This window comes from Pavona decussata, unplaced genomic scaffold, assembly GCF_977016875.1.
Source record: "Pavona decussata unplaced genomic scaffold, jaPavDecu1.1 SCAFFOLD_119, whole genome shotgun sequence".
Taxonomy (NCBI): Eukaryota; Metazoa; Cnidaria; class Anthozoa; order Scleractinia; family Agariciidae; genus Pavona; species Pavona decussata.
Window position 1 is genome coordinate 902,450 of NW_028145533.1, and position 25,792 is coordinate 928,241.

A 25,792-nucleotide genomic window follows, 5' to 3' on the forward strand; every position below is an offset into this window, starting at 1 on the left:
CCATGCTGTTCAGTTGTTTCAGTTGTTATCAGTTTATAGCAAGTCACTGTCATTGCAGAACTTTGATCTGAAATCCTGGGTGAAATGCAACTAGAACCGTTGTTTACAATTCACGCATTGAAACAGACATCGGGGTTGATGCACTTCCCGTAACAAAATTAAAAAAGATCGACTTCTGAATCACTTTTATTAGTTAATTAATTTTCAAGTTTTGCATCTCTCCATGCATATAAAGTAATTCCTCAGCCCAGAATAAAATAAATAATATAATCGAAGTATTAATAATGCAAAGGAACTATACTTTATAAAACCAATAGTTTATCTATGTGTTTATCTGTTGTGTGGGTAATATAAACATATAAAAGGTTATACAATGATAAATATCCATGAACCTGAATGTACATGTACAAACATTTTAATATTATAACACAAAATGAAAAACATTAAAAAAAAAACTGTTTGTGATTGTGATACGTACACCAGAAATCATTATATTTGGAGGCACCGGACAAATTTAATGTGTACAATAATGATATTTAACGAGTTACGGGGTTAGTCTTACAGACAGTGTACCTATTAATACACATAAGCTTAATATTTTCATTTTGCCACTGCCATTTATTTTTATTGTTATCATTAATGAGTGCTTTAAAGTACTATATTTAAGGTCCAAGCAACGACTTTTTAATCTTATAAATTTGACGGGCCAGAAACGATGTACGTGACCATGCTAAAATGAATTGGCAGGTCATCGTGTCCGGAGACTCCGAAAATTATTTTGAGCCCTGTTCCTAGTAAGTACAAAATAATAGAAAACAGGATTAGTTTCTACACAGTAAAGAAACTGTGGGGCTGCATAACTGGGACCTCAAGAGGAAATTTGGTATTATGAATTGAGTTGATATAACTACATAATTAATTTTGGCTACCAAAACGACATTTGAGGGCTGACAGTCATTTTGAACGCTTGTGTACATGCAGCCCCTCATCTGAGCAAATCCAAAGCAAATCGAAAGGCTAGCTCTGTGCAGACATAAAGGTTACATGTATGCTCTGAAGTTCCCTGGTAATATTGGGTTAAAGGTGCCTTGTATTTCACTTTGTAATACTGTATTTACAGATGTGTAATTTATGCGTGTACTGTATGGCTAGAGATCAAAATATGTTTCATACATGTACAATTGCACTAAAATATGGGGTCAAAATAAATTATAATCTACACTGTACATGGTGTCTTTGTACACTGTACATGCACATGTTTATTAAAGACTGAGCCATATGGAACACAGCTTGAATAAAAGACACTAAAATTAGGTTCCCCATGAGACAAGCTTCTGGAGTCTTTAAATATTTATTACCATTTAACACTCCATAGTACCATATGGCACAAGATGCAATTAAGTGCTCGACATTTAGTAAAATAATTTAATGAAATTTGCATGGCTAAAACATTTGGAAAAATCCGCATATTGAACACCTATTTTTATTAAACTCATGTCTTCCTCCAATTTTTGGAACTAATTTTCTTATACATGTATGATATAACCAATACACTAAGATGCAAATTAAGCTGTATCTTGGAGTTTTATGATTATAATAATAAAATTATACCCAGCATACATTTTTTAAGAGGAATAGTGAAATTTTAAATGTTTTTCTTTTTCACTTCTCTGTTGATGATTAAATACTATATCACACCAAGAAAGTGCCTTTAATCACGTGTGGTCTCTTGGTTCACACAGCGTACAATGCAGTTTCTAATTTAGAAAAAATTGGCATTTCTCTAGACAGGGAAGTAAGCAATTAACTGTTCATAACCAGATAGTTTTGCTAATAAGTGTTTCTCTTGGGGGGTTAATTAAAGCATATGATGCAAAATTATAACTTAAAGATTTTTTTTGAATAAACAGTAATTAAGTTCACATATTTATTTATTTACTTAATTCGAGCCTTTCTGAATCTTTATTTATTATTTTTAAGGGTTTCAGTGGATTTGAAGTCATGTCAATATTAAATATTACCTGCATAAACACATTATTAGTACATGTGTTGTAGGTTGAAATGAATCCCAGGTTAAAATGATTTAAACCTAGGTTGATTTGTATTTTCCTTTGTTTCAGATGTAAATTACCCAACCTTAACAAAAGAAAATATAAATCAATCTAGGTTGAAATCATTTTAACCTGGATTCATTTTAACCTACAACACATGTACATGTACTGTACATTCTATTATAATAATATTATAGTGAAACTGCACAAAAACTGTCAAGTTAGGTAGTCCTGCATTTGTGTTACTGTCAAAACTGTAAAAACTACGTGAACAGTACAGTGTACATGTATTTTCACAAAGTGCCCTTGGAACAACAAGAAATAAACAAAGTCATTTCTCTTGGGCCAAGAAGAAAAAATCAAGACATAAGTAATAAATTTCTTCAAGGAAGAACAACGTAAAACTATTTTCTAAGACAAAATTAATGGGAAGGACTTGAAAAAATCTACACTGTACAGTAAAAGGTTCTAGCTTAGAACTGTGCAGAAATAAGGTAACAAATGAATATAATGTTATTTATTTTTCAGAAATCTAAACCCTTACCCTCAACTTTCGAAAAAATCTGTGATATTGCTGATGGTGCAATCAGGAGTATTGCTACTCTGTCCTCCCCCACTGGATGGGATACTAGTCCAGTATTCTCAGGGTTATCCCTAGATGTACAGATGTACTGTAGATAACATGCAGAGTTCTATGGAAGGGAAACTACATTGTGCAGTTCCAGATAAAATCCATACACACCCCAAGGGTGGTCACCGGAAATTCCTACAAGTAGGAGGAGGGGGCTCTTAAAAGCCAAAATTATAGAAGCAAACTGTATGGTGCTAAACTGGAATTTCCTGGTAAAGGGGGAGGGAGAGTAGGGGGTGCAAAACAAAAAACCTTCTGTGGAGGGAGTATGGATATTTTCTGGAACTGCACATTGTATAGGGTCCCCTTACATGAAGCGTATGCCCCTACACTACAAATAGGTCTCTTCGTCCATGGAAGCAAAACATCAGTAGAAGCTAATTAATAAGCCTTGAACTACAGACCACCAGGCCTGACGTGCACTGTGCAATTACACAACTACACTATCTCATCAATTATTATTCTCATGATTATGGAATTTTTACCCACATTTTATTCACATTAAAAATGCTTGTCTCTTAACCTACATTGCCAATGAATTATTTTGCTTCTTTCTTTCTTTTGTGCAATACCGTATGCATGTACAATTGGGAACATCAATTACCATACATACTACAGTGTAGTTGTCACTGTTGTTGCTGTTTTATCATACCTCGTGTTTTACATGTACAGTAAGTTAATTACTTATCTCTCACAATTACAGCTGTATGAATGAGGATTAGTTAAAATGCACTTAAGACTCAAGAAATTATGGCTTGATTTTGTAATCACCATCGTCAAGACAAATAGACAACCACCAAGCACAACAACCTACTCTCTACTACATACACTTGCATAAATTATTAATAACAAGAATATGCATACTATCTGTCTCACAGTAAAACATGAAAAAACATACAATCTTAAACCATAGGTTGTAACAATCTTTGGATTTTTCAGTGAAAAAATTCTGAGTTATAACTAACAGCCTCGTGAAATATATTTAGCGATCTGAAAACTTTTCCGCAAATTTAGCGATAAGACAACTAATGTCTTTTCGGCGTATGTGGGACTGATCGCATCAAATATTAATTTTATTGACCCACTCTGCCGAAGAAGTACAGAAACCATTTTATAACGCCTGTCTGTATTGAAGAGATACGGCTGAACTGTAAAGATAGCACTCGCCCAGAACAGGAAAAAACAAAGGAATGCATGACTGGGCCAACATACAACACATCCACCACAATAGACAAGTATTCATTCATTTTGTTTTACGACATCTTCGATACAATACTCTTCCGTGAATGATTTTCGCCTTTACACAAGAACGCGGAATTTAAAAGGAAGAAAAAATATCAAAATTCCTCGCAAAATTTTGAATCGCTTAAGTTGTTAATCATCTCAGAGCGTTAGCTTAATATCTAACGTCAATTTTCAGAACCACAATTAAGAAAATTCCTCAAACTTGGTGGATGTAAATTTCACTTTGCATGCGTAAGTTGTCACAGTCTCCATCACTACTAAAATAAACATCAGCCACATAACATTTAAGTGATAACTGATTGCATGCAAATTGCAAACCATCGAATAAAGATGAACACTTTTCCTCCTTGAAACTTTGCCGAGCGATTTTGGACCAGCACCTCTGTAATTACCAATGTTTATTTCTTCTTACGGCGTTAAGAAACTTCCACTATGATCTACACCACGATCGATAAAGTTGAGAATTTCTCACAGCTCAGTAAATTAGATAAAAGCCAGTCCTTAAGCGCTTGAGTTAAGCAACGAGGAAAACTCCAGGTATAATTTTGCTGTTAAATACACCGGCTGTTGACAAACTGCAGGCATCAAAACGCTATGATCGGAGACACTCTGCTGCAGCAAGAACGTGAAAACTGAGAGTAAAAATTTAGCCGGCCTCGTGATAATCATAACCTTACTTACCAAGAGTCGATCTTTTAGGTCTCCAAAAGGCATCGGTTGTCAAGTAACTTCCCGCACACTGATCAGTCAAGTGAATAAGACGAAGGAGTATTTAAATTCATATCATATCGTGTTCAGTTTGCGTCGCGGTGCATCTGTTTTTCCACCTGGTAATTGCAAACACGCTCGAATCCATTTCATCGCGGAACTGAAGGAGGCGACGGCTTAGAAACCTCCCCCTTGACGAGGGAGACCAGAGGATACCCATGTGAACATTTTTTACCCTTCTAGGGTAGTGGGAAAGGGCATTGTGACAACTAAGAAATTAGTGAAAAGGGGGTTTCACCATGCCATTTTGCGACCATCAGATCAAATAAGAAATGGTTTTGATATTTCTCTTGAAAAGGAAAGCCCTACCTGTGACAGTTTGGACTAAAGCAATTTCAGACCATTACGTTTCTACCCTGTTTGCGTTTTAGAAGCTTATAGGGGTACCCCTGGTGAGACATTTTGCACCACATGAAAACAAAATGGCGTCCGTTCGACAGGCGGACACTGCGCTATGGCTTCACAACAAGTTATCGTCAGATGACTCTTGGTCTGGCAGCAGTTTACGTTCTTTGCTAACTCAAGATGTCCTTCGCAATATCCCAGAGTGTTTTCATCGGCTAGAGACGCAGGTTAAGGTCAAACTGTTGATGGCTTTCCTTCATCTTCCTCGTCGAGTCATCGAAGAAACGAACGCAGAATTGGGAGAAATTTTTGAGATCGGCAGCCACGATGAAGATGAATGGGTCCGTGTCTTGTCCGAAATATTGAAGTATTATCCTAGTACTGGAATGCTGAATGTCAATCTTGATCACGCAAGCCCCGTGTTTGCAGAGGTTACAGAAGAAATCAGAAAAACGGGTGAGCTTAATAACTAATGAGCTCAAGTTTAAAATACAAAATTGAAAGTACCACAGGAAAGTGCTGAAGAAGCTTTCATTAGAATGATCACACTTTAGATAGATTCCTTTGTTTAAAACCACCAGGCGTAGTCAATCGATAAACCGATAATCGATAACAATCAATAGCAATCAATATCGATACCACTCGATAGGAATCGATAAAGACAAAAAGTTGTGAGTTCGATTGATATCGATTTCCGATCGGAAATCGATAAGGATTGGTTTATCGATTGTTATCGATTATCATCGATCTTTATCGGAAACTATTTTTGGCAATTTCTACATTTTCTATGGTTTTCAGCTTGAAATAGAAGTAGTAAATAGAAGACTTACTTGCAATCCAGCAGCAAGCGGAAGAAGGTTTAGTTGTAATTCCACCACATTTCCAGGAGGTAAAGGACCAAGGCTCTGCAAAAACAAGACACCATTGAAATTACTTGTCTAAACTTATTCCGAGAGCTGAACTTGAAGATTCATGAAAGAAAGCGTACAGTGTGACCAATTAGCATCATCGATCATGGCGTTCGGACGCGGCTTCAAGCTCTCCACAAATTTATGTGTGTTTCTCTGTATTTACATCACTTTGGAGTTCTTCAGGTTCTCAGATGTATATGAGAACACTTTGCTTAACGATAGAGAGACGTATTTTGTTTCCCAGATGAATTGCAGGGCTGAAGTTGCTGGTGCTTCATTTCATCGAAACAAACCGACCCGGAGGCAAGAGTCTAATGGACGACTGAAGAGTGTTATGCTTTGTAAGCTTTTTCATCGTGCCTGTTTTGCTTTGACTCTTATTGCTCTTGCTGGTGACATTGAGATTAATCCCGGCTACCAGACATTTGCTGATATCAAGTCCACTAGAGGTCTCAAGATTGCCCACTTGAATATACGAAGTCTCGCAAACAAAACCGACTCTCTGCGTCTTGAGGGAATTAACAACAAAACTTTTGACGTGCTAACTCTGTCCGAGACTTGGCTGGATTCCTCAACAAGTGATGCTGAAATAAAACTCCCTGGATTTGTGTGCATAAGGTTAGATCGCACTGGCAATAAAGAGGGATATGGCGGAGTTGCTATGTATGTAAGAGAAGATTTGGCGTTTCGTTTGCGGAATGATATCAATACCGGTGGACAGGAATGTTTATGGATTGAGTTAATTCGAGATAAATGTAAGCCAATGTTATTATGTTGCGCTTATAGAGCACCAGATGCCGATCTCCGCACTTTTATTTCGTCTCTGCGAGATAGTATGCCTGCTGTTGATCTTGAAAAATCGGATGTGGTCATTTTAGGAGATCTAAACGCAAACATGATGCCTAATTCTAAATTGCCCAAGAAAGACAAACAACTACTTCTCAACTTCTCGCGCGCTTTTGACTTCACACAGCTGATAAAAGAGCCTACTCGAATATCTGACACCTCACAGACCTTGATTGACCTGATTTTTGTCAATAATGAACATCGCATTGTTAAATCTGGTGTTGTTCCGTTTCCATTGAGCGACCATTACCTGGTGTTTTGCATTCTAAAGACTGGTGTTCACACAAAAGCACATCCAAGAATGTTTGAGTATCGCTCTTACAAGAATTTCGATGCGAATTCATTTAACGAAGATCTTAGGAATGTTCCTTGGCACGTTGTGACAATGAAAACAATATCGATGACGCTTTATTAACTTGGAACAAACTGTTTTCAGAAGTTGCAGACGATCATGCACCTGTCAAACGTCGACGTGTGAAGGGAACACCCCTTCCTTGGATGAATAGCAAAATTAGCGAATCAATGAGAGATCGAGACTGGTATCATCGTAAAGCACGTAAATCGAACTCAGAAAAGCACTGGAACACTTACAGGAAACTGAGGAACAAAGTAAACTGCTTAGTAAAATCTGCTAAGTCGAAATATTACTGTGAAATGATCGAAGAAGCCAGAGGAGATCACGGCAAAATGTGGAAAGCTGTAAACGAAGCATGCAATCGTAATTCATCCTCAGAAAAGATTCAGTGCATCATTTCCGATGGCATTCAGCACACCACTTCCAAATCCATTGCTGGTGCTTTGAATAGCTTCTTTGCATCCATAGGCAAGCGCCTAGCTGACAAAATAACGACTACCTGGTCGAATTGCAACTTGGTTTTAGAACAACCGTTGTCTCAGTTCCAGTTAACTGAACCAGAGGAATCGTTTGTGCTTCAGCAGCTTACTTCTTTGAAGACAAATAAAGCAATTGGTTTGGACAAAATTAGTGCTAGACTACTCAAGAGCTCTGCTAATACAATCACTCCCTCCATCACTAAGCTGTTGAATCGATCGATTCTTACTGGTAAATTTCCTAAATTGTGGAAATGCTCAAAAATTACAGCCTTGTTTAAATCAGGCGACCGGTCAAATGCATCGAACTATCGACCTATCTCTATTTTACCGACACTCAGTAAGATTCTCGAGAAAGCCGTGCATTCCCAGTTCTACCAGTACTTGGTTATTAACAACCTTCTCACAAGGAAACAGTTTGGATTCAGGCAGGGGCTCTCTACTGAATCTGCTTTGACATCATTTGCTGATGAAGTCTTATTGAACATGGAACAAGGTAAACTGTGTGGGGCCGTGTTTTTGGATTTAACCAAGGCTTTCGACACTGTGGACCATCGGATTTTGTTACGCAAGCTTTCCAAAATTGGTTTATGTGAGAACTCGCTTCAGTGGTTCCGCTCTTGCATTACTGACAGGAAACAGCGTACATGTTGTGGGAACGAGTTGTCTGATGAATTGCCAGTTACCCATGGGGTCCCTCAGGGAAGTATTCTGGGTCCTCTGCTATTTGTCATCTACATTAACGATTTGCCAAGCGTTCTAGATGCCTGTCAAGCATCACTTTATGCAGATGACACGGTGATCTACTGCTATGGGTCTTCCTCTCAGGAGCTGACTGAAAAGCTCAACCAAGACCTCCTGGCTGTGGCGAAATGGCTGAATGAACATAAGTTAACACTGAATCTGGACAAAACCAAATGCATGCTTATAGGCAGTAACAAGAAGTTACAGAGGAAAATAGCTCTAACTGTTTCAATCTTTGATCATTGTATAAACAATGTTACTTGTTTTAAATATCTTGGAATCTTAATATCGTCTGATTTTTCGTGGACCAATCATGTAGAATACATGGCAGGGAAAGTTAATCAAAGGCTTGGCCTACTTAGACGCATCAAGCATTTTGTTACCGTTTAAGGTGCGCATCCTTTTTTATAAAAGCCTTGTTATGCCCTTATTCGAGTATGCTGATTTAGTTTGGGGAGACAAACATAATGTAACTTTAATGTCTAGCTTGCAAGTGCTTCAAAATAAGGCGGCTAAAATAATATTAGATCGACCACTGTATTCCTCTGCGTCTGATGCGTTAACTACACTGAAGTGGTTAACACTAGAAAAAAGGCGCTTCCAGCGCCGATGCATACATGTATATAAATGTCTTAATGGTCTCACGCATCACAAATTAACATTAGTCACTCAGCAAGAACAGCATAGTTACAACACAAGAAATAAAGCAAACCTCAAAATTCCATCCATTAAAAGAAACTGGGGTAAACAAAGAACTGGCTATCATGCTGTAAGTGATTTTAACTCGCTGGACAAAACTATACGAGCCTCTGATAATGTAATGTAAATATTTTGAAGCGTCAGATTTTTAATTCATTGATTTAAGCATGGAACAAAGAACTGGCTATCATGCTGTAAGTGATTTTAACTCGCTGGACAAAACTATACGAGCCTCTGATAATGTAAATATTTTGAAGCGTCAGATTTTTAACTCATTGATTTAAGTTTTGTATTACACATAAGATACATTAGTTTTTAGTAGCATCTTTTAGCATTTTTATTCATTGTTAATTTTTAATTTTTAATTTTCGAGGTCCTTTTTGTAAACCACTTTTTAGTGAAAAAGTTTCCTCATTAAAGATTGTCATTATTATTATTATTTATTGAGTCATTCAATCGTGGATATGCAATGCAAATATCAACAAGCTGATACTAAAAGAACAAGAACAATAACAGAACTAATAATAACTTGCCAAGCCAAGAATGGCACCTTATGCCAATAGATGGAAGCGCTCGGGAGGGCTACAATGTCCCTGCATATATAGGATCGAGTTGGACTTTCATCTACGCGAGAACGCCATAAAGGAGATGCAAGATGCAATCGACAGCGCTGGGATGAATGGCCAAGTTAAAATATTTTAAAACCCCAAACCGAGAACTACCTGCTGAAATAATAAAATGTTTTTACCATTTGAACGCGTGTCTCGTATTGTTTACTAAATATTAACGCCATCTTTGAAACGAATACTCCTCCAGGGACTCCTTGGGATTAGTCATTGTTATCGATTACTGTCGATTGCTATCGATTATTATCCATTATCTCAGTCGATAACAATCGATAATAAATTGTTTCTCTGAGTTCGATTGTTATCGATTACCGATTTCAATCGATATTGATATCGATTGATATCTATGGTATCGATTGATTTCCGATATTGATTTCTATCAATTGACTACGCCTGGAAAACCAGTGTAGCCCTATCAGTAAAGATGACTCACTGTACATGAAGCGCATTATAGGTGGTTTGCATTGCCGCCATGTTGGTGTACGAAACAAAAGAAAATTTGTTCACATAGTTTGCATAAAAATGGAAGTTAACTCCCAGAGGAGAAAACTCTTATTGTTTCTGTCCACCAACATGGCCGCCATGACATCACATGTAAACAATCAACCAATCTCATACCCAGAGTCCTCAGGCTTTTTGGTCAGCGGGTGGGTGCCAGGAGAGACCCTGGAGAATTCCAAAAAAATTTAAATTTTTTGATTGGCTGCCCCATAACAGTTTACATTGTTTTACCGCAGAAATCCAAAAACTGTGTTACAAAGCTGTTTATAGTTTGGCCACATGATCAGATAGAATTTTTTGTATCTTTCATCATTTTACAAACACTACAACAATGAAGAACTCTTTCGAGCCTCCTTAATATACATGTTTTATCTGGCATTACTCATAGCATGTCATGTTATGTTTCTTAGTGGCAAGCCTTCCTGAGAGTGGCTCAAGCTTTCTTCCTCTGGAATGCCTGTATTTGAATAGGTCTGCACTCGTGGCAATGGTTGGTCCTCAGCCGCCCCTCCCTAAGCACTTCACACTTCGAAGAAAACCAAAGTCTGCTGCACTCAGAGCAGAGCTCACACAGAAAGGTACAAAGTCATGTAAATATTATAATTGGTTATAAAGCTGTTGGAAAAACAAAGAGAGAGAACTAGAAGAGAGGAAGGAGAGAGAGAGTAAGGGAGGGTGGAAGGATGAAAGGAAGGAAGGAAGGTGGAGAGGGGAAGGGAGGAAGGAGGAGAGAGGATTAGGCAAGAAGGGAGTGTAATTGACACTGAGACGGCAATACAACTAATCGGTGAACTTTATTGGTCTTGCGCTGGAATCACTGCGAACGCATCTACTCTTGAAATTGAAGTTCTGGCGAAGGCCAAGAACGGTGAATTGTTGAAGAGTTGAGTAAACGATGATGATCGAGATGGTTCGACTAAAGCAAGAAATAACATATTAAATAATTAGCAGGAAAAAAGACAAGAAATAACTACTGACAAACTGCGCACTTACAAATGTTTTCCAGAACACAGCCAAAAAATGAATCGAGCGTAGAAGGATGAGAAGTCTTGTTGTGAAAATCGATCTGACGAAGAGCGTTGACAACGAGAAAATTATAATGAGTGGTTGAGGCACCAAAAACCTTAAGTACAAGCAAAGGCAACTAACATATGCTGCGCCACGGGAATACATGATAAGCATAATAAGCATAACAAGCAAGAAAAATCTAAAGTGATAGGAATGTTCACATTTGAATCCTATATTCCAGCCCCTAAATGCGAAGTTTAAGCATGTACACAGTTGAGAAGAGAGGGCGGATTCAAAAAACCATAGACTAAGCAGATACTGGTTGTAATAGTCAAACAGTTCCCTAATTTCAAGTTCATCTTTGGAGAAATTGTTTATTGAACTCCTGCTCCGGTGATTTATCCTCTTGAGACACTGCTGCTTCCAACAGTTCTAACTTGTCAATAGGGTGTTCTACACTGTAGTATCGTAGATCTGGTCTTCAGCATGACGCTTCTTACGAATCCGTCGTTCCTGTTTGTCTTCACATCGACAACGCGACCAAGAGGCCACAGCCCTCTTGGAGTCTTCTCGTCAGCAATGAGTACAATGTCCCCAACTTGAAAATTTCGTTGCGGCTTGGTCCACCTTTGCCTCTCCTGTAAACCGGGAAGATATTCTTTCGTCCACCTGCGCCAAAACACATCGGACAGGTACTGAACCTGGCACCATCGACGACGGGAATAAAGATCCTTACGTGCAAAGATTCCAGGAGGTAGCGATGGGCCAACCCATAGAAGGAGGAGGTGGTTGGGTGTGAGAGGCTCGAGGTCGCGGGAATCGTCAGAAACCTAAGTCAGGGGCCTACTGTTAACAATCGACTCCACTTCACACATAAGCGTTGACAACGACTCATCGTCAAGCAATTGCTCTCAGACCAAAGCGTTTAACACCTTCCGCACATTCCTGATACAACGCTCCCATACTCCTCCATGGTGTGAGCCAGCCGGGGGGTTGAATATCCATTCCACATTCCTTTGAGGGAGAAAATTCGCAATCTTCCCTTGATTCCAGTTGCTAACGGCACGTCTTAGTTCGGCTTCCCCAGACACAAAATTACTGCCATTGTCAGATCTTATGCGCTCCGGACTCCCTCTCCTGGCCATGAAACGCCGCAGGCTGTTTATGAAGGAGTCGGTATCCAAACTGTAAACAACTTCGACGTGTATCGCACATACCACCAAGCACGTGTAGAGAATTCCATAACGTTTGACTTCACTCCCACCATGACGAATCAAGAAGGGGCCGAAACAGCCAACGCCTACATAGGAAAACAGGGGCTTGTCTGGTGTGATTCTGTCTTTAGGCAGATTTGCAATCTTCTGCTCGCCAACCCGGGCCTGTCTTTTCTTGCAATCGACACAAGCTCGGAGAGACTTTCGAACCGCAGCTCTGGCGCCAATGATCCAAAATCTTTCTCTTATCAGGCTAAGAACATACTCTGCTCTTGAGTGCCCAGATACCTGATGGTAGTGACAAATAATAATTATTAGTGTGACGACATGATGAGACTTGGGTAGTATCATAGGATGCTTCGACTCTGGTTGAAAAGACCCATTGCCTAGTCTCCCTCCGACACGCAAAACGCCGTCCAATAATCGAGGATCTAACTTGATTCATGACCTTGCTGGATTTCTTGATATTCCGTTTCCTCACCCCTTCACCTATCGGAACTGAGGAACCAGACCATTTCAGCGTGGCTACTTCCTCTTCAAAGCTCTCGTTTTGGACATGTCTGATTATCTCCCTCCCAGCACTTTCCAACTCATCAGGGGTAATTGGATCTACCTTGGAGTTCTCAGTGAGAATTAGGCGACCAGTCCTGCGCTGTTCGACTGCATTTCGTAACTTGACACGGAAACGCAGCATCCACGCGAAAAACGTCTTTAAGCGGAACCACGAGGAGAAGTATTGGAAGATGCTGTTCATAGACCGCTTTCTGACTTCTGTCGATGCAATGAATACCTCAGTTGTCTTCTTGACCTCTGGATCACCATGTGCCCCTTCAGGAACAGGGGAGGGCCAAATAGGCCAGGTGTGCACTGGCTGCCAAAGAAAGTCAGGACCTCTAAGCCATCGACTCTTGTTCGTAAGAGCATCTGCTGAAAGACCTCGAGAGGCATCGTCTGTGGGATTCTGCTCGGAGCTAACATGACACCACTGGGAAGGTGATGAGGCCTCTTGAATTGCTGCTACATGGTTGGCTACGAAGGTATGGAACCGTCTGCTATCGTTGCCAATGTACGCCAAAACGCAAGAGCTGTCGAACCAGAACACAGATTCACCAACCTGTATGTCAATCTCTTGCCTTAGCATCCTGTCTAATCGAGCTGCCACTACCGCAGCACTTAACTCTAAACGCGGAATAGTCAGTTGCTTAAGGGGAGACAGCCGGGATTTGCCAATAAGCTAAGAACAGTGAATATCGCCCTGTCCATTGGTAACACAAAGATACGAGACCGCACCATAGGCGAACTGGCAAGCATCAGCAAAGTGGTGGATCTGACTGGATGTAATTTCTCCGAAGCCAGCAGGTTTGAGACAGCGCTCCACTCTCAGCGACTCGAGCTTAGGAAGATCACTTAGCCAATTCTGCTAGCAGGCAAGATCCTCATTTGAAACTAGGTCGTCCCAACCCAGACTCTTTCGGCACAGGTCCTGAAGCAAGCGCTTGGCCTGAAGGATGAATGGGGCCACGAACCCCAATGGATCATAGACAGAACTGACGATAGAAAGAATCCCCCGTCTAGTGATTGGCTTGTCTTTCAATGATATCTTAAAGCCAAATGTATCAGTCTCGACATCCCATCTAACTCCCAATGCACGTTCAGTGGGCAGCTGATCAAGTAGAGGATCCTTCACTGATACCGCTCTCTCTGACTCAGGAACTGATTCAATGACCTTTCTTGAGTTGGAGATCCATTTGGTTAAACAAAATCCTCCTTTAGAAAGCATCTCCCGAAGTTCTCCTACCAGTGGTATGGCCTCAGGTGCACTTCGGACGGATTAAGACAATCGTCCACATAAAAGTTCCGTTTAATGGTGTCAACTGCTTCCTGACTAAATTCTCCTCGGTTGTCATCAGCCCCGCGCCGTAGAGCAAAGTTAGAACAACTGGGCGAGGAGGTTGCGCCAAACAGATGTACTAACATTTGGTATTCTGCTGGAGAGCTGTCCAAGTCATTTTCTGGCCGCCAAAGGAAACGGAAGGCGTCGCAGTCCTTAGGGCTCACACGCACCTGATGAAACATACCTTCGACGTCGGCCATCAGCGCAACGGGTTCCTTATGAAAGCGTGACAGGACTCCAACCAAATTGTTAGTTAAATCAGGACCCTGTAGAAGCTCAGAATGTAGAGATGTCCCATTGTATTGTGCAGCACAGTCGAAAACCACACGGACTTTATCCGGCTTGTTAGAATTAAAGACAGGATGGTGGGGTAGATATCAAACTGCGCCAACAGGTTGTTTCAAACGATCCTCACTCGACAGGTACTCTGTGTGCATGACCGTTTCTCAAAAGGTCATCCATAAATGATGAATACTTTGACTTCAAATCTGGATTCTTTAGTAGCCTTCTTCGCAGCAGCTTCAAACGATGGTCTGCCAAAGGTCGGTTATTCGGCAATTGCAGGACAGCTTCCCTCTAGGGTAGGGCTATCTCATAATGGCCCTTCTTCCTTTGACATTGCAGGCCTATCATCGTAGACTGAGTCGCAGAACTCCCAATTACAGAACATGTAAAATTGTTGGCAAAGTTCTCTATCAGCTCTCATTAGGTTGACCGAGGGTCGAGAAGCCCCAAAGCGTCCAAGACGCCCATTAATCGTCCAACTGAAAACTGTCTTAATAGCAAAGGGACCTTGATCCTGACTCTTGCGTACCTCCTTTGGTTCCAGGGCCTTAGGAACATCATTTCCTATCAGCAATCCTACTTCGTTGTCGATCTCAGGAATTTGAATGTCTTTGAGATGAGGAAATCTGGTCACATCTCCCTGGCGAAGGATGCTTTCCTTTCTCACTGGAAGGCCTGGAACTGAAAACACGGTGGGAAGTTCAACGAAGTTGTTGTCCTCCAGGTCGAAGACTTCTAGGCTAAAGAGAGCACAATCGGTGATGCAGTTGTGGCTCCCTAGGGTGTTCAGTGAAAGTTGAGTCCTCTCCCCATCTATGCCCAAGCTCTGCATGAGTTTGTGAGTACCAAACGTAGTGTTGGACCCTCCATCTAACAAGGCATACGTCAATGCTGTCCTGTTTCATCCTCTGGCTTTGACCTTTACAGGCACAATGGGCAAGGCTGTAGCTGGTTGGCCGGCCCCAATTAAGGCACATTGACTATCGACGCTGATGTGGTTGGTTTGAGTGCCGGTATCACAAGAGGAATTTCCATCCGTTGAGAGTCCACCAATAGCATCCTCTTCACGTGCACGCTGCTCGTTTCCACGCGTGCCCTCAATAGGGTGAAGGTATGTGGAGTGCTTCAATTGGCATCCGGGGATCTTGCAGAAGCTGGTTTTCGGGCATACCCTCACGAGGTGGCCAGGAAGGAGACAGTTATCGCAGAGGCCCTTACTTCGAGTAAACTGGAACCTCTGTTCCACTAAAAGTTTTTTGAAATCTTTGCAGCGAACCAACATGTGATTGCCCCTACACAAAGGGCACCTTAGAACAGACAGTCTTACACCAACTGTACTTTTGGAAACGTTCGCGGTTTCATTAGCGTCACCACCATTGCAACCTGCGCCGGTCCAAGTTGCAAAATTGGAGCCCTTTTGTTTCTTCGAACCCTTGAGATCCTTGCAGGTTCCTTTCGAGTCTCCACTGATGTTCCCAAACACTGGATGAGTTAATGCTCGAGCTCTCGCTTCCACGAACTTTGCCAGGTCCTTAAATGTGATCTCTCTCTGTGCTTTGTTTGTTATATCATCTGCTACATCGCGCCATTTTTGCCTCAGCAGGAAAGGCAACCTCTTCACAACCTTCTGAAGACTTTCGGGGTTCTCGATCTTGTTGAGGTAACCTTTTTCTTGCAAGGTGTTCTTGCAGCTGGTCAGCTGAACAGAGAACTTCTGAAGTGCGTTACCACCTTTGTGCGTTATGGGCGGTCCATTTGTTAAGCGATCCACCAAAGCGGTTGCTATTTTATAGCCTTGGCCGTATCTCTCCCTTAACAGACGTCGCGCTTCGAGGTAGCTGGCATCAGGCTCCATTGATAAACAGCTTTTCATCAGGTCTTGAATGTCCCCACGGGTGTATTGAACTAGATAGTACAGATGCGAATTGTTATTCAAAGTCTTTGATTCAATCAGATTTTCAAACGACCGTACAAAGCTACAGTAGTTAGCAGGATCTCCATTAAACACTTGCACCTCAGTGCTGAGTAATGAGGGTGTCAAGGACAGCTTCTGGTGTTGACTGAGCAGTTCTTGCAGCTGACGATTGCGAGACTGCTGAAAGATCATAAGCTGCTCATTACGCCGCTGCTGTTTCTTTTGGATGTCTATCAATTCCTGTAGAAATTTCTCCCCAGTTGACGAATCAGCCGATGATGCACTACCCTTCTGGCAATTCCTGATTTGACGCAAAGGGTGTTCATTGCCTGCAGGGTCGCCTGGGAGGTGCCAAGGCTGGGTGGCCTGTGCCTCCACACGCTGGGAAGAAGGTTCGCTCTTGAACGCGGAAGAAGACAGGACTGCAACAGTATCAGCAGAATACTCAACAAATGCGGGTTGAGGTGATAGAGGACGGTAAGGCTGCTCAGCTTGGTGTTCCTGTGGAAGTAGGCATGGTTTGTCATAAGGTCGAGGCTGATGAAGTGGGCGTGGCTGTTGATCCCACATGGAAAAGTTAACTTGGGACAGAACTCTGGACAATTGTTTGACGCTGGGAACTTGCAATTCAGCAATGGCATAAGCTCGCTCTTCAGCCTCGGCCTTTGCAATCTCTGTTTCAAGATCAAGTTCACGTTTCCTTTGATCAAGGCATAGCCTAGATTCTTCGCACTGCTGTTGTTGCCGCACAGCTTCTTGTTTAAGATGTAATTCCTCTTCTTGTAAGGCCACCGTTTGTGCAAAGCGGCCGCTTCCGCTGCAAACGCTGCCCTTTTAGCTGCCGCTGACGTCCTTGGACTTTGGGCATGGTAAACAGTAGAGCCCCCTAACGATTTTTGCATGGCCGCGAGGGACGATCGAGGATGCGCGCGAGAACGAGACCCCACGTTGCTCACTGAATCTTCCGGATGAATATCATTATCTGCGCTTTCATGGCTCATCCGCACTGCATTTGCCAACCATTCATCCAACATTACTTGAAAGGCATCGATCTGTCTACATTCTGTCTCATAATAATCTTGCGAATCCTCAATGTCATCTTCGTTGCTTAGGAGAGCGTGGTATGCAGCGTGAGCAGTTCTGAAGCTTTCGACAATCCTTTGGAATTCATGCGCTTTGGAAGAAATTGCCTCAACTGACGACGCTTGGGACATACAGAAATTAATCTCATCAATTTTCTTGGTAATGCTACCTTTCGTAGCTCGCCGGCTTCTGCGAAATCGGAGTAAGTTATTGCTCTGTACTCCTTCTTGATCTAGCGTAACATTCATTTGAACTTGACGACGAGTAGCGGTATCTTCTGTTGTGTCAATTCCTTCATCCATGGTTGATCACGATCAAAACAATGAACGGGCTCTCGATGGGATGAGAATCCAATCAAACATTTTCGAACGCTGTAATTGACACTGAGACGGCAATACAACTAATCGGTGAACTTTATTGGTCTTGCGCTGGAATCACTGCGAACGCATCTACTCTTGAAATTGAAGTTCTGGCGAAGGCCAAGAACGGTGAATTGTTGAAGAGTTGAGTAAACGATGATGATCGAGATGGTTCGACTAAAGCAAGAAATAACATATTAAATAATTAGCAGGAAAAAAGACAAGAAATAACTACTGACAAACTGCGCACTTACAAATGTTTTCCAGAACACAGCCAAAAAATGAATCGAGCGTAGAAGGATGAGAAGTCTTGTGAAAATCGATCTGACGAAGAGCGTTGACAACGAGAAAATTATAATGAGTGGTTGAGGCGCCAAAAACCTTAAGTACAAGCAAAGGCAACTAAAATATGCTGCGCCACGGGAATACATGATAAGCATAATAAGCATAACAAGCAAGAAAAATCTAAAGTGATAAGAATGTTCACGATTGAATCCTACAGGGAGGAAGGAGAGAGGGAGAAAGAAGTGAGAGAAGGAGGAAGAGAGGAGGAAGGGAAGAAGTACATGAAATGTAAGAGAAGCCGAGGGAGGGAGAGATAGATGGAGGGAAGGGGGGAAAAAGGGAATAAGTTAGAGAAGCCTGAGGGAGGGAGGGAGGGAGGGAGGGAGGGAGGGAGGGAGGGAGGAATAAGTGAGGGAAGGAGGGAGGAACGAAAAAGGAAGAAGTGAGAGAAGGAGAGAGGCAAGAAGGAAGGAGGGGGAGGGAGGAAGAAGTGTGGGATGGAAGGAAGAAGGAAGGAAGAAAGGAAGGAGGGAAGGAAGGAAGGAACAAATGAAGGGAGGGAGGAAGGGAGGAAGAAAAGGATGGAGGGAGTCAACTTTTGCTTGTATGTATGCACAAATTTGTATTGGTTTGGCCTGAAACACTTTCAGTTATTGACACTCATTTCTATTGTATTTTTTACATATATCAAGCCAGTGAAGCCATGTCTGCTCACAAAAAGGGACTTGGAAATCCTCTGAGCTCCGGTCACAAACTTCAGTCCACATCAAAGAAGTTTGAAGCTCCAAGTAAGTATATTTTTAAATCTGCATCACCACGTTTTTCCTGACAAATGATTTGATTTATTGTTATAAAAAAAATTATTACAGTGCACTGAACTCAACCGGGGCCACGCAGCGTTGATCAGCCAATCGCAAGTCACATTGACAACAAAGGAGTCTGGCTTTTGTAGTTTATAAATTTCAAAGTGTCGATTTTTTCGGTGGCTCCGGTTGAGTTCGTTGCACCGTAAGGGCAGTTTGTATGCACTTTGATAATATTTCTTAACAGACAAATTACACACAGGGCACATACAACTGTACAAATGATTGCTCTCATTTTTGTATGAGTTTTGATGACCTATAACAGTTCATTGGAGAAGGCTAATCATGCTATGGGTTGCTAGTTGCAGGACGTGAATGATAACAGGAATTCCTGTTATCACTGATAGCAGAGCTAGATTCCAACAGCCACAGCTAAGGTCTGCTTTTTCTATTTTTGTTTGTTTGTTTTATCCTATTAGTGAGAGTGACCCAAAGAACACCTACCGCTGCAAGTTACCGTCCTGCGCCAAACAGGAGCACTCCCTCAAGTGGCTCATCTAGGAGCATCATCTCTGCTGCTACACTCAAACACCATGGAAGGACGAAGGTAAGCCAGAGTGAACTTAAATTAGAGCATGCTGACATGTATGCTTAGGCAAGATGAATGGTTAAACCAAGTCAGATCACTTAACTGGAAAAGCAGGAAATGAAATCCAGATATAGAATACATATATCTTATTCCATGGTTTTATATATAAAACATACAGATATTTTGTGAGTTGCGTACAGCGAGGAAAAAATAAGAGCAATGAGCAAAATGTCTGCGCGTATTAATTTTATGTAAAACCACCGAATAAAAGATTTATTATTCCACTACAAAAAGATTGTTATTTTGGCTTTTCTTTTCTGGTAAGAGTATTGAAATACACCGGCATTATCTGTCCATCAGTATATGGCGGGTGCGAATGACGTAAACAACAAAGAAAGCCAGTGAAATGTCTGTCCGTATTCGCTCCATTGTAAACCAGTCAAACCGAGACACTGCAGTGAATTACAGTCTTATATTTTACGCGTTCTCTTGACCTTATTTGGTGAAATGACTTAATAGTGGAATAATAATGACTCTTATCTTTTATTAGCTGTTAGACATAACTGAACAGCCTATTGGAGGTGGCCGTGAACTTAAAAGGAGAAAGAAAATGGCAGGTAACAAAAGTGTTATTGAAGTAAGATTTGTAGTTGAGTGGCTAAGAGCTTTGTATGAACTTGCCCTAATGTCCTTTATCCTAAGGTTCTCAGAATTCATGATTACATTGCAACAAGACATGTGACTTTAGTTTAACCTTTTGCAATTGTCTAGCCAGATCTTCAATTATTTCAGAAACTTTTACTTGCTGTTTTCCTGAGTATTTTTTTGTTGTTATTTGAATAAACCAAGGTTATAGAACCATCATTATTATTTTTTGTCAACCACAATGTCAATCGGTTAACTAGCTCTCAGGTCCTACATGTACATGCATCTCTGAAAGCAGGCTTTGCTTGAAAAACCATTTTCTACTATCCTGTGGCCAAAATACATGTAAGTGACTGCAAGTTCAAGTTTATTTATTTCAAGTTCACTGAGCATTACAGATCTTCAGTCATCTTGTGATAAATGAAATTCTGACTGATCAATACATTGCCTCAGTTTTGCATTACACAGGCTGCTCTTTAGCCATTTTGATAGAATTGTGGTTCTGATAAAAAATCCTTATCCTTCCATCTGATTATTTGAACTGGTGTTTAGAAATGTTAAATTTTCTGTCAGAATCTGAGCACGCAGAAGAGGCTAAACACAAAAAAGCAGACAACCCCAAGCCACCAGAACCAGCAACACCTGATTATGCTGCAGGTTTGACACCTGTCACTCAACCATCAAAGGTGAGTATTGACTGTAAGACTGTAAAAACTTCAGGCTGTAAGTCAACAGTAGATAGTCTTGAAAAAAGACATAACAAGAAACCAAATCCAAGAAACAGCATTTATTTTAGTTAAAATGTCCTAGCGCACCACAAGTCTGCCCTATGCGAAATAGATACATGTACAATGTAGGTTGTTTAGGTAGTCAGTGAGAAATCTTCCAGCTGGCTCAACTCCCACCAGTTGTGGAAACCTTATTTTACTTTAATTGTGTACTTATAAATAAGCTTACTTCAATAATTTGTGACTGGTAATTGTTTTGATCAAGATCTGTGATATTTCTTTGGTGTATATCATAAATTGACATTCAGTGATTTGATTTTCGTTTTGCTTTGAAGCCCCCTTCAAGCCCAGAGACACCCTCAGCAAGCATTGCACCTCCATCATCTACACCATCCTATGTTCCACAAGCTGTGTCAAGTACTTCACAAGCTCCTCCTTCAGACGCACTCAGTGAGAGTACTATTAACCTCAAGAGAGAGTTGGAAGTAATAAGCCACGATTGTTCTTTATTCTGGAGAAGTCTACGTTTACATTGTATTTGTCTTTCATTGGTTGTTAAAACTGAAAAAAGTTGAACTTCATTTTCAATTTTCTAGTATGCCACAAAACATAAGGAAATGTTTATGTACTGCTCACAGGCTTCCATTAGGGTAGCCGCATTTTAGAGTTCCATGTACATGTAAAGTTTCAAACACTAGCACCATTATCACAGCATTGTTGTACAAGCTATTCTGACATTTGGCATTTGGTGGCATCCAAAAAACCTGACAAATGCAATGTATGATGTTTTTTCCAAATTGAAGCTTTATTATCTCAGAAAAATGCATGGTTACCCCTTTTTGGATACCAAGAGCACTTGCTAAGTTCTGCTTTCTCTGCATAGTTTTAAACCATGCAAAAAATATCTCTGTATTAGTAGGCACCACCCATAGGAAACCCGAGTATCTCGAGATGTACAGAACGTATGTGCAGTAACAAAAGTAGCCACCAAGCTTCTGTTTTTTTGGTATTATCAGATGCACGTGGAACAACAGCGACAACTAATGATGAGGGAGAGACAGCAGAAACAGGCAGCAGCTGCAGCATTGGCCTCCAATTCCTCAACCTCCACAGCACCTCCTGCTGCCGATTCCACAAGAACCCCTCCCTCTGTCCTTCCTGGAGCTACGCCTGGTGGCAGTCAGCAGCAACAAGGAAATAAACGACAACTGACCCTTACGGTATGGACAATGGTGATACACATGTCTTGGGTGGAATTCAGAGAAAGCAACATTTCTGTTTGTCAATTCAAAAGTTTTCTTTAATAATCTGAACAATACCAAAGTGTATATGAAAAATGAAAGGTTTAGCAGATGTGGAAGGGCAAAGACTGAAGTGTTTTGAAATCAATTGAAATTATTTCATGTTAGTTCAGACCACTATTGCCATTGAATTATTTACATTGAAGAGTGTAGGGTGCATGAGAGTGTTATAGTCTGTGGTTACTGAAAACTTGACATGCCAGTAAATACATGTTCTTAATTATGAAGTTTACTTTTGTCTTTTATTTGGCATTTGAGTGGTTGGGTTGAAGTGATCCACTTCATGTTCAAAAACTCATTAATAATTCATAAGTCCATTGACCTATCAAATGGTCGATAGAACATCACGTGCAGTGGTTTTAAAACCCTATAAAACCATCTCCTTATTAGTATGCGGTGTTTAATGTTTTTCTGTTATGCTAATTTCCAACGTTCACAAAAGCATCATTGTTATGAACTCTCTTAACACACACTTTTCCAGGAATGTTTTTGAAGCCGTTCAAAAAACTCGCAGCACATGTTTTATCGGGGTTTAAAACCACTCGGCTGCGCCTCGTGATTTTAAATCCCGATAAAACATTGCTGCTCGTGTTTTAAACATTACTTAAGATATTGATCTTACAACACTATACGATCACGTGTTCCCTACTCCTCCCTTCAAGGAACCTGTGTTCATGGTGGATGGGTCAACTACATGTAGATATTTGTTACTTTTTACAGCGAGACCAAATGTTAGCTGCTCATGAAATGTTCAAGAATGCGAACCGTGTGAGTCGGGCAGAAAAGGCTCTCATTCTGGGATTCATGGCTGGTGCGCGAGGTAAAGCACTGTACCACATAACAGCACATATCTCATCCCCACACTGTCACCACACTGTAGTTTTAAAATAAAAACCTGAGATATTTAAAAATCTTCAACAACAGTTTGAAGCCACAATCCCAGAAGTAGGAGACTCCCATGTGAGAGTGACAGGGGTACATGTACCTGTTGTATCGTTAAAATTTGTGGTTTTGATCACACTTGGATGACATAAAACCTTCCACGTTTTGTCGCTGTTAATCTAAGTATCAGGGCTTCGTAAGGGGAGGGGGGTGGGAGGAAGAGGAGGGAAGGCCTGACACAAAAGCATTCAGAATTCTTACGTCGAAAGTCTGGATAACACACATTTCTGGATGTTTATGTTTGAGTTCAATAGGTGTTTTGTTCTATTATCTGAAGTATTTTTCCTCTAGCGGCAGTTCATTGACTGTTGTGGGTGCTGTTACAGTATCTCAGTCAATCTACCAAGCATTTGAACCCCATGAGCTTGACATAACCAGAAGTGATTTTGACTGGCCACAATTTTCCTAAATGCACATTGTGTGGTGAGGAGGGCGGAAAGTTTGAATAAATGCACTCGCGTCAAGCTTTTGTTCGTCTTCCCTTCAAAAAAGTCTGATGCTCAGGTTATGTGCATTTAAGTGGTAATGATGTTAGAAAGCGTATTGCTATTGTTTAACGTTCGTTGTGCTTGTCTTTCACAGAAAAACCTTATTCTCATCAAGGTCCAATAATTACTATCAAGCTAAGTGAAAACACGGAGAATGTAACAGCATCCGATGGGTCACAGCAGACCCAACTTGTAGAAATGCTCTTTGAAATGAACTATGACACAGGTCACTGGCGACGACTAAAACGCACCAGGGTAGTGTCCAAACACGGTGCATCAGGAGCACTGCAGAAAAGCTGATCACAGCATCCCCAGGATTACAGGGTCACAGCAGACTCGGCTTGTAATAAGTCTTCTTTAAAATAAACTGTGACTCAGGTCCATCGACCAGAGTGGTCTCAGCACCACTGCAGACAAGATAATCACAGATATCCAGATTAGAAGTTTAGGGTGTCACAGCAGACACAGCTTGAAATGAATGTTATAGGTGGAAAACGATGAAAAGGACGATTGGCAGCGATTGAGGGATGGTGCCTTCTGTTGCTACTATGCAAACATTCTACACATCTTGGGATGCTCCAATGCAAGCTTCATTTCCTTAGGACGGTGCCTACCAATTCAAAGATGTTTTTGCTTGGCTTATGATTCTGCAGAAAAAGAAGGTCTTAGTAAGGGTTATTAAAATCCAAAAAGATAATTGGTCTTAATCACACCATGCATTGTCATTCTTAATTATCTCTGGAAAATACGTAGTTGCCCCCCACTTCTTTGAAGCCCTTCCTAAGATCTGCTTTCCCGCAGTCACAAACTACGCAAAAATAGCTTTGTATTAGGAGACACCGTCCTCCAATGTATAGAGCGCTCTCTTTCAAAATATGGTGCATCAAGACCACTACAGGAAAGCTGATAGCAGCCTTTACCCCAGTTTACATGGGACATAGTCGCCCAAGCTGCTTACTTGGCCACAACGTTTAAAGAGCAGCTAGGGTGGTAACCAAACATAGCAGTTCAGGACGACTTCAGACGATCTGATCACTCGGCAAAACATGGTACACCAGTTCCATTGCCAAAAGACTGATCACAGTAACCCTGCAAACTTTCTTGGAGTCAAGTGTTCATCCCCCTACCCTCTCCCACTCCCACCCCAACCACTCCGTTCAATCGGAATGTCTTGTTGATTGAGTTAGTATTTCTGGCAATAAGGGACAAGAGGAAATTTTCTATAGAATTTGTGCAAGCTTGAAGAACTACAGCGCACAAGCAGCTTCGACTACTTGTGTTTATTTAATCACCCCTCTCAACGATGGACGTTAGCTGGTGCCTTCTATCCCCTCCAGCCTCCTAGTGTTATCCAAATAATGCGGCTGTTAAGTGACAAACCCCAAACAAAGCTTGCCTTGTTGCTTAGAAGCAAATGATGTAACTTGGGGAAAGCAATTTAATCAAAAGATAAGTACAGTCGACTCCCGATAACTCGAACCTTCAAGGGAAATTGAAAAAGGTTCGAGTTATCGTGTGTTCGAGTTATCAAGGGTAAAATTATCTAGAAAATGGCCTGAAAGGAGAGGAAAATTGGTTCGAACGAGTTAGCGAGGGTTCGAGTTATCGGAAGTCGACTGTACCACCGAAACCATTGAAACGCGAGAGCTGAACTGTCGGATCGATACTGCTTTTACCTAATTTTTATGCTGACAGTAGTCAGCCCCAATATCAACACCTATGTTCTCCTGAGTGGATTCATTTATATGTTATGGTCCATGTTGGGAGCATTTGTTCAAACATCAGTGTGAAGGCACAGTTTCACATTCCGTGGTCATCGTGTACGGTACTCATTGGCCATTTAATCCTGCTTTGACAAAATGCAAAGAGAAATTTAGATCCTTACATTATTACGGATCAAAGGATCAATTCAGACAAATAACAAATTTAGAAATAGACTGGGATGACGAGTCTCCTGTAGCTCAGTGATAGAACATCCAAACTAGTAATCGAAAGGTTGCAGTTTCGACTCCTGCTCGGGGAACTAGAATTTCTTTCTTCCTAATATGCTATCAC

General features: G+C 41.1%; 2 protein-coding genes across 5 annotated transcripts in view; one reads left to right on the forward strand and one right to left on the reverse strand.

Annotated features, from left to right (window-relative positions):
* The window catches only part of LOC146469769 (phospholipid-transporting ATPase IF-like), a 60,788-nt gene extending 55,980 nt beyond the window's left edge, over window positions 1-4,808 (reverse strand). For 3 of the 4 annotated variants that reach the window (XM_085122920.1, XM_085122923.1, XM_085122921.1), the window contains exon 1: window positions 4,609-4,807. In XM_085122920.1, coding sequence (XP_084979046.1) covers window positions 4,609-4,641 — 33 coding nt within the window. In that variant the 5' untranslated portion in view covers window positions 4,642-4,807. Of the gene's footprint in view, window positions 1-4,608 lie in introns of all 4 variants that reach the window. The other variant, XM_085122922.1, reaches the window with a different exon arrangement.
* A 96-nt stretch (window positions 4,809-4,904) lies between these two features.
* On the forward strand, window positions 4,905-24,292 carry LOC146469770 (negative elongation factor A-like). Its single transcript, XM_085122924.1, has 10 exons — window positions 4,905-5,496; window positions 10,609-10,776; window positions 18,934-19,029; window positions 19,524-19,651; window positions 20,184-20,250; window positions 20,852-20,964; window positions 21,342-21,491; window positions 22,023-22,226; window positions 23,028-23,127; window positions 23,832-24,292. Exons 1-10 carry the CDS (start codon window positions 5,118-5,120, stop codon window positions 24,035-24,037), a joined length of 1,611 nt encoding a protein of 536 aa, XP_084979050.1. The 5' UTR covers window positions 4,905-5,117; the 3' UTR covers window positions 24,038-24,292.
* Window positions 24,293-25,792: the final 1,500 nt, after the last annotated feature.

What these genes read in the sequence shown, in the direction of transcription:
- LOC146469770 (XM_085122924.1), top strand. Translation starts at nt 5,118, where the DNA reads ATGGCGTCCGTTCGACAGGCGGACACTGCGCTATGGCTTCACAACAAG. An exon ending in AACGACAACTGACCCTTACG is followed by an intron (nt 22,227 to 23,027) that starts GTATGGACAATG and finishes TACTTTTTACAG; the next exon opens with CGAGACCAAATGTTAGCTGC. An exon ending in ATTCATGGCTGGTGCGCGAG is followed by an intron (nt 23,128 to 23,831) that starts GTAAAGCACTGT and finishes TGTCTTTCACAG; the next exon opens with AAAAACCTTATTCTCATCAA.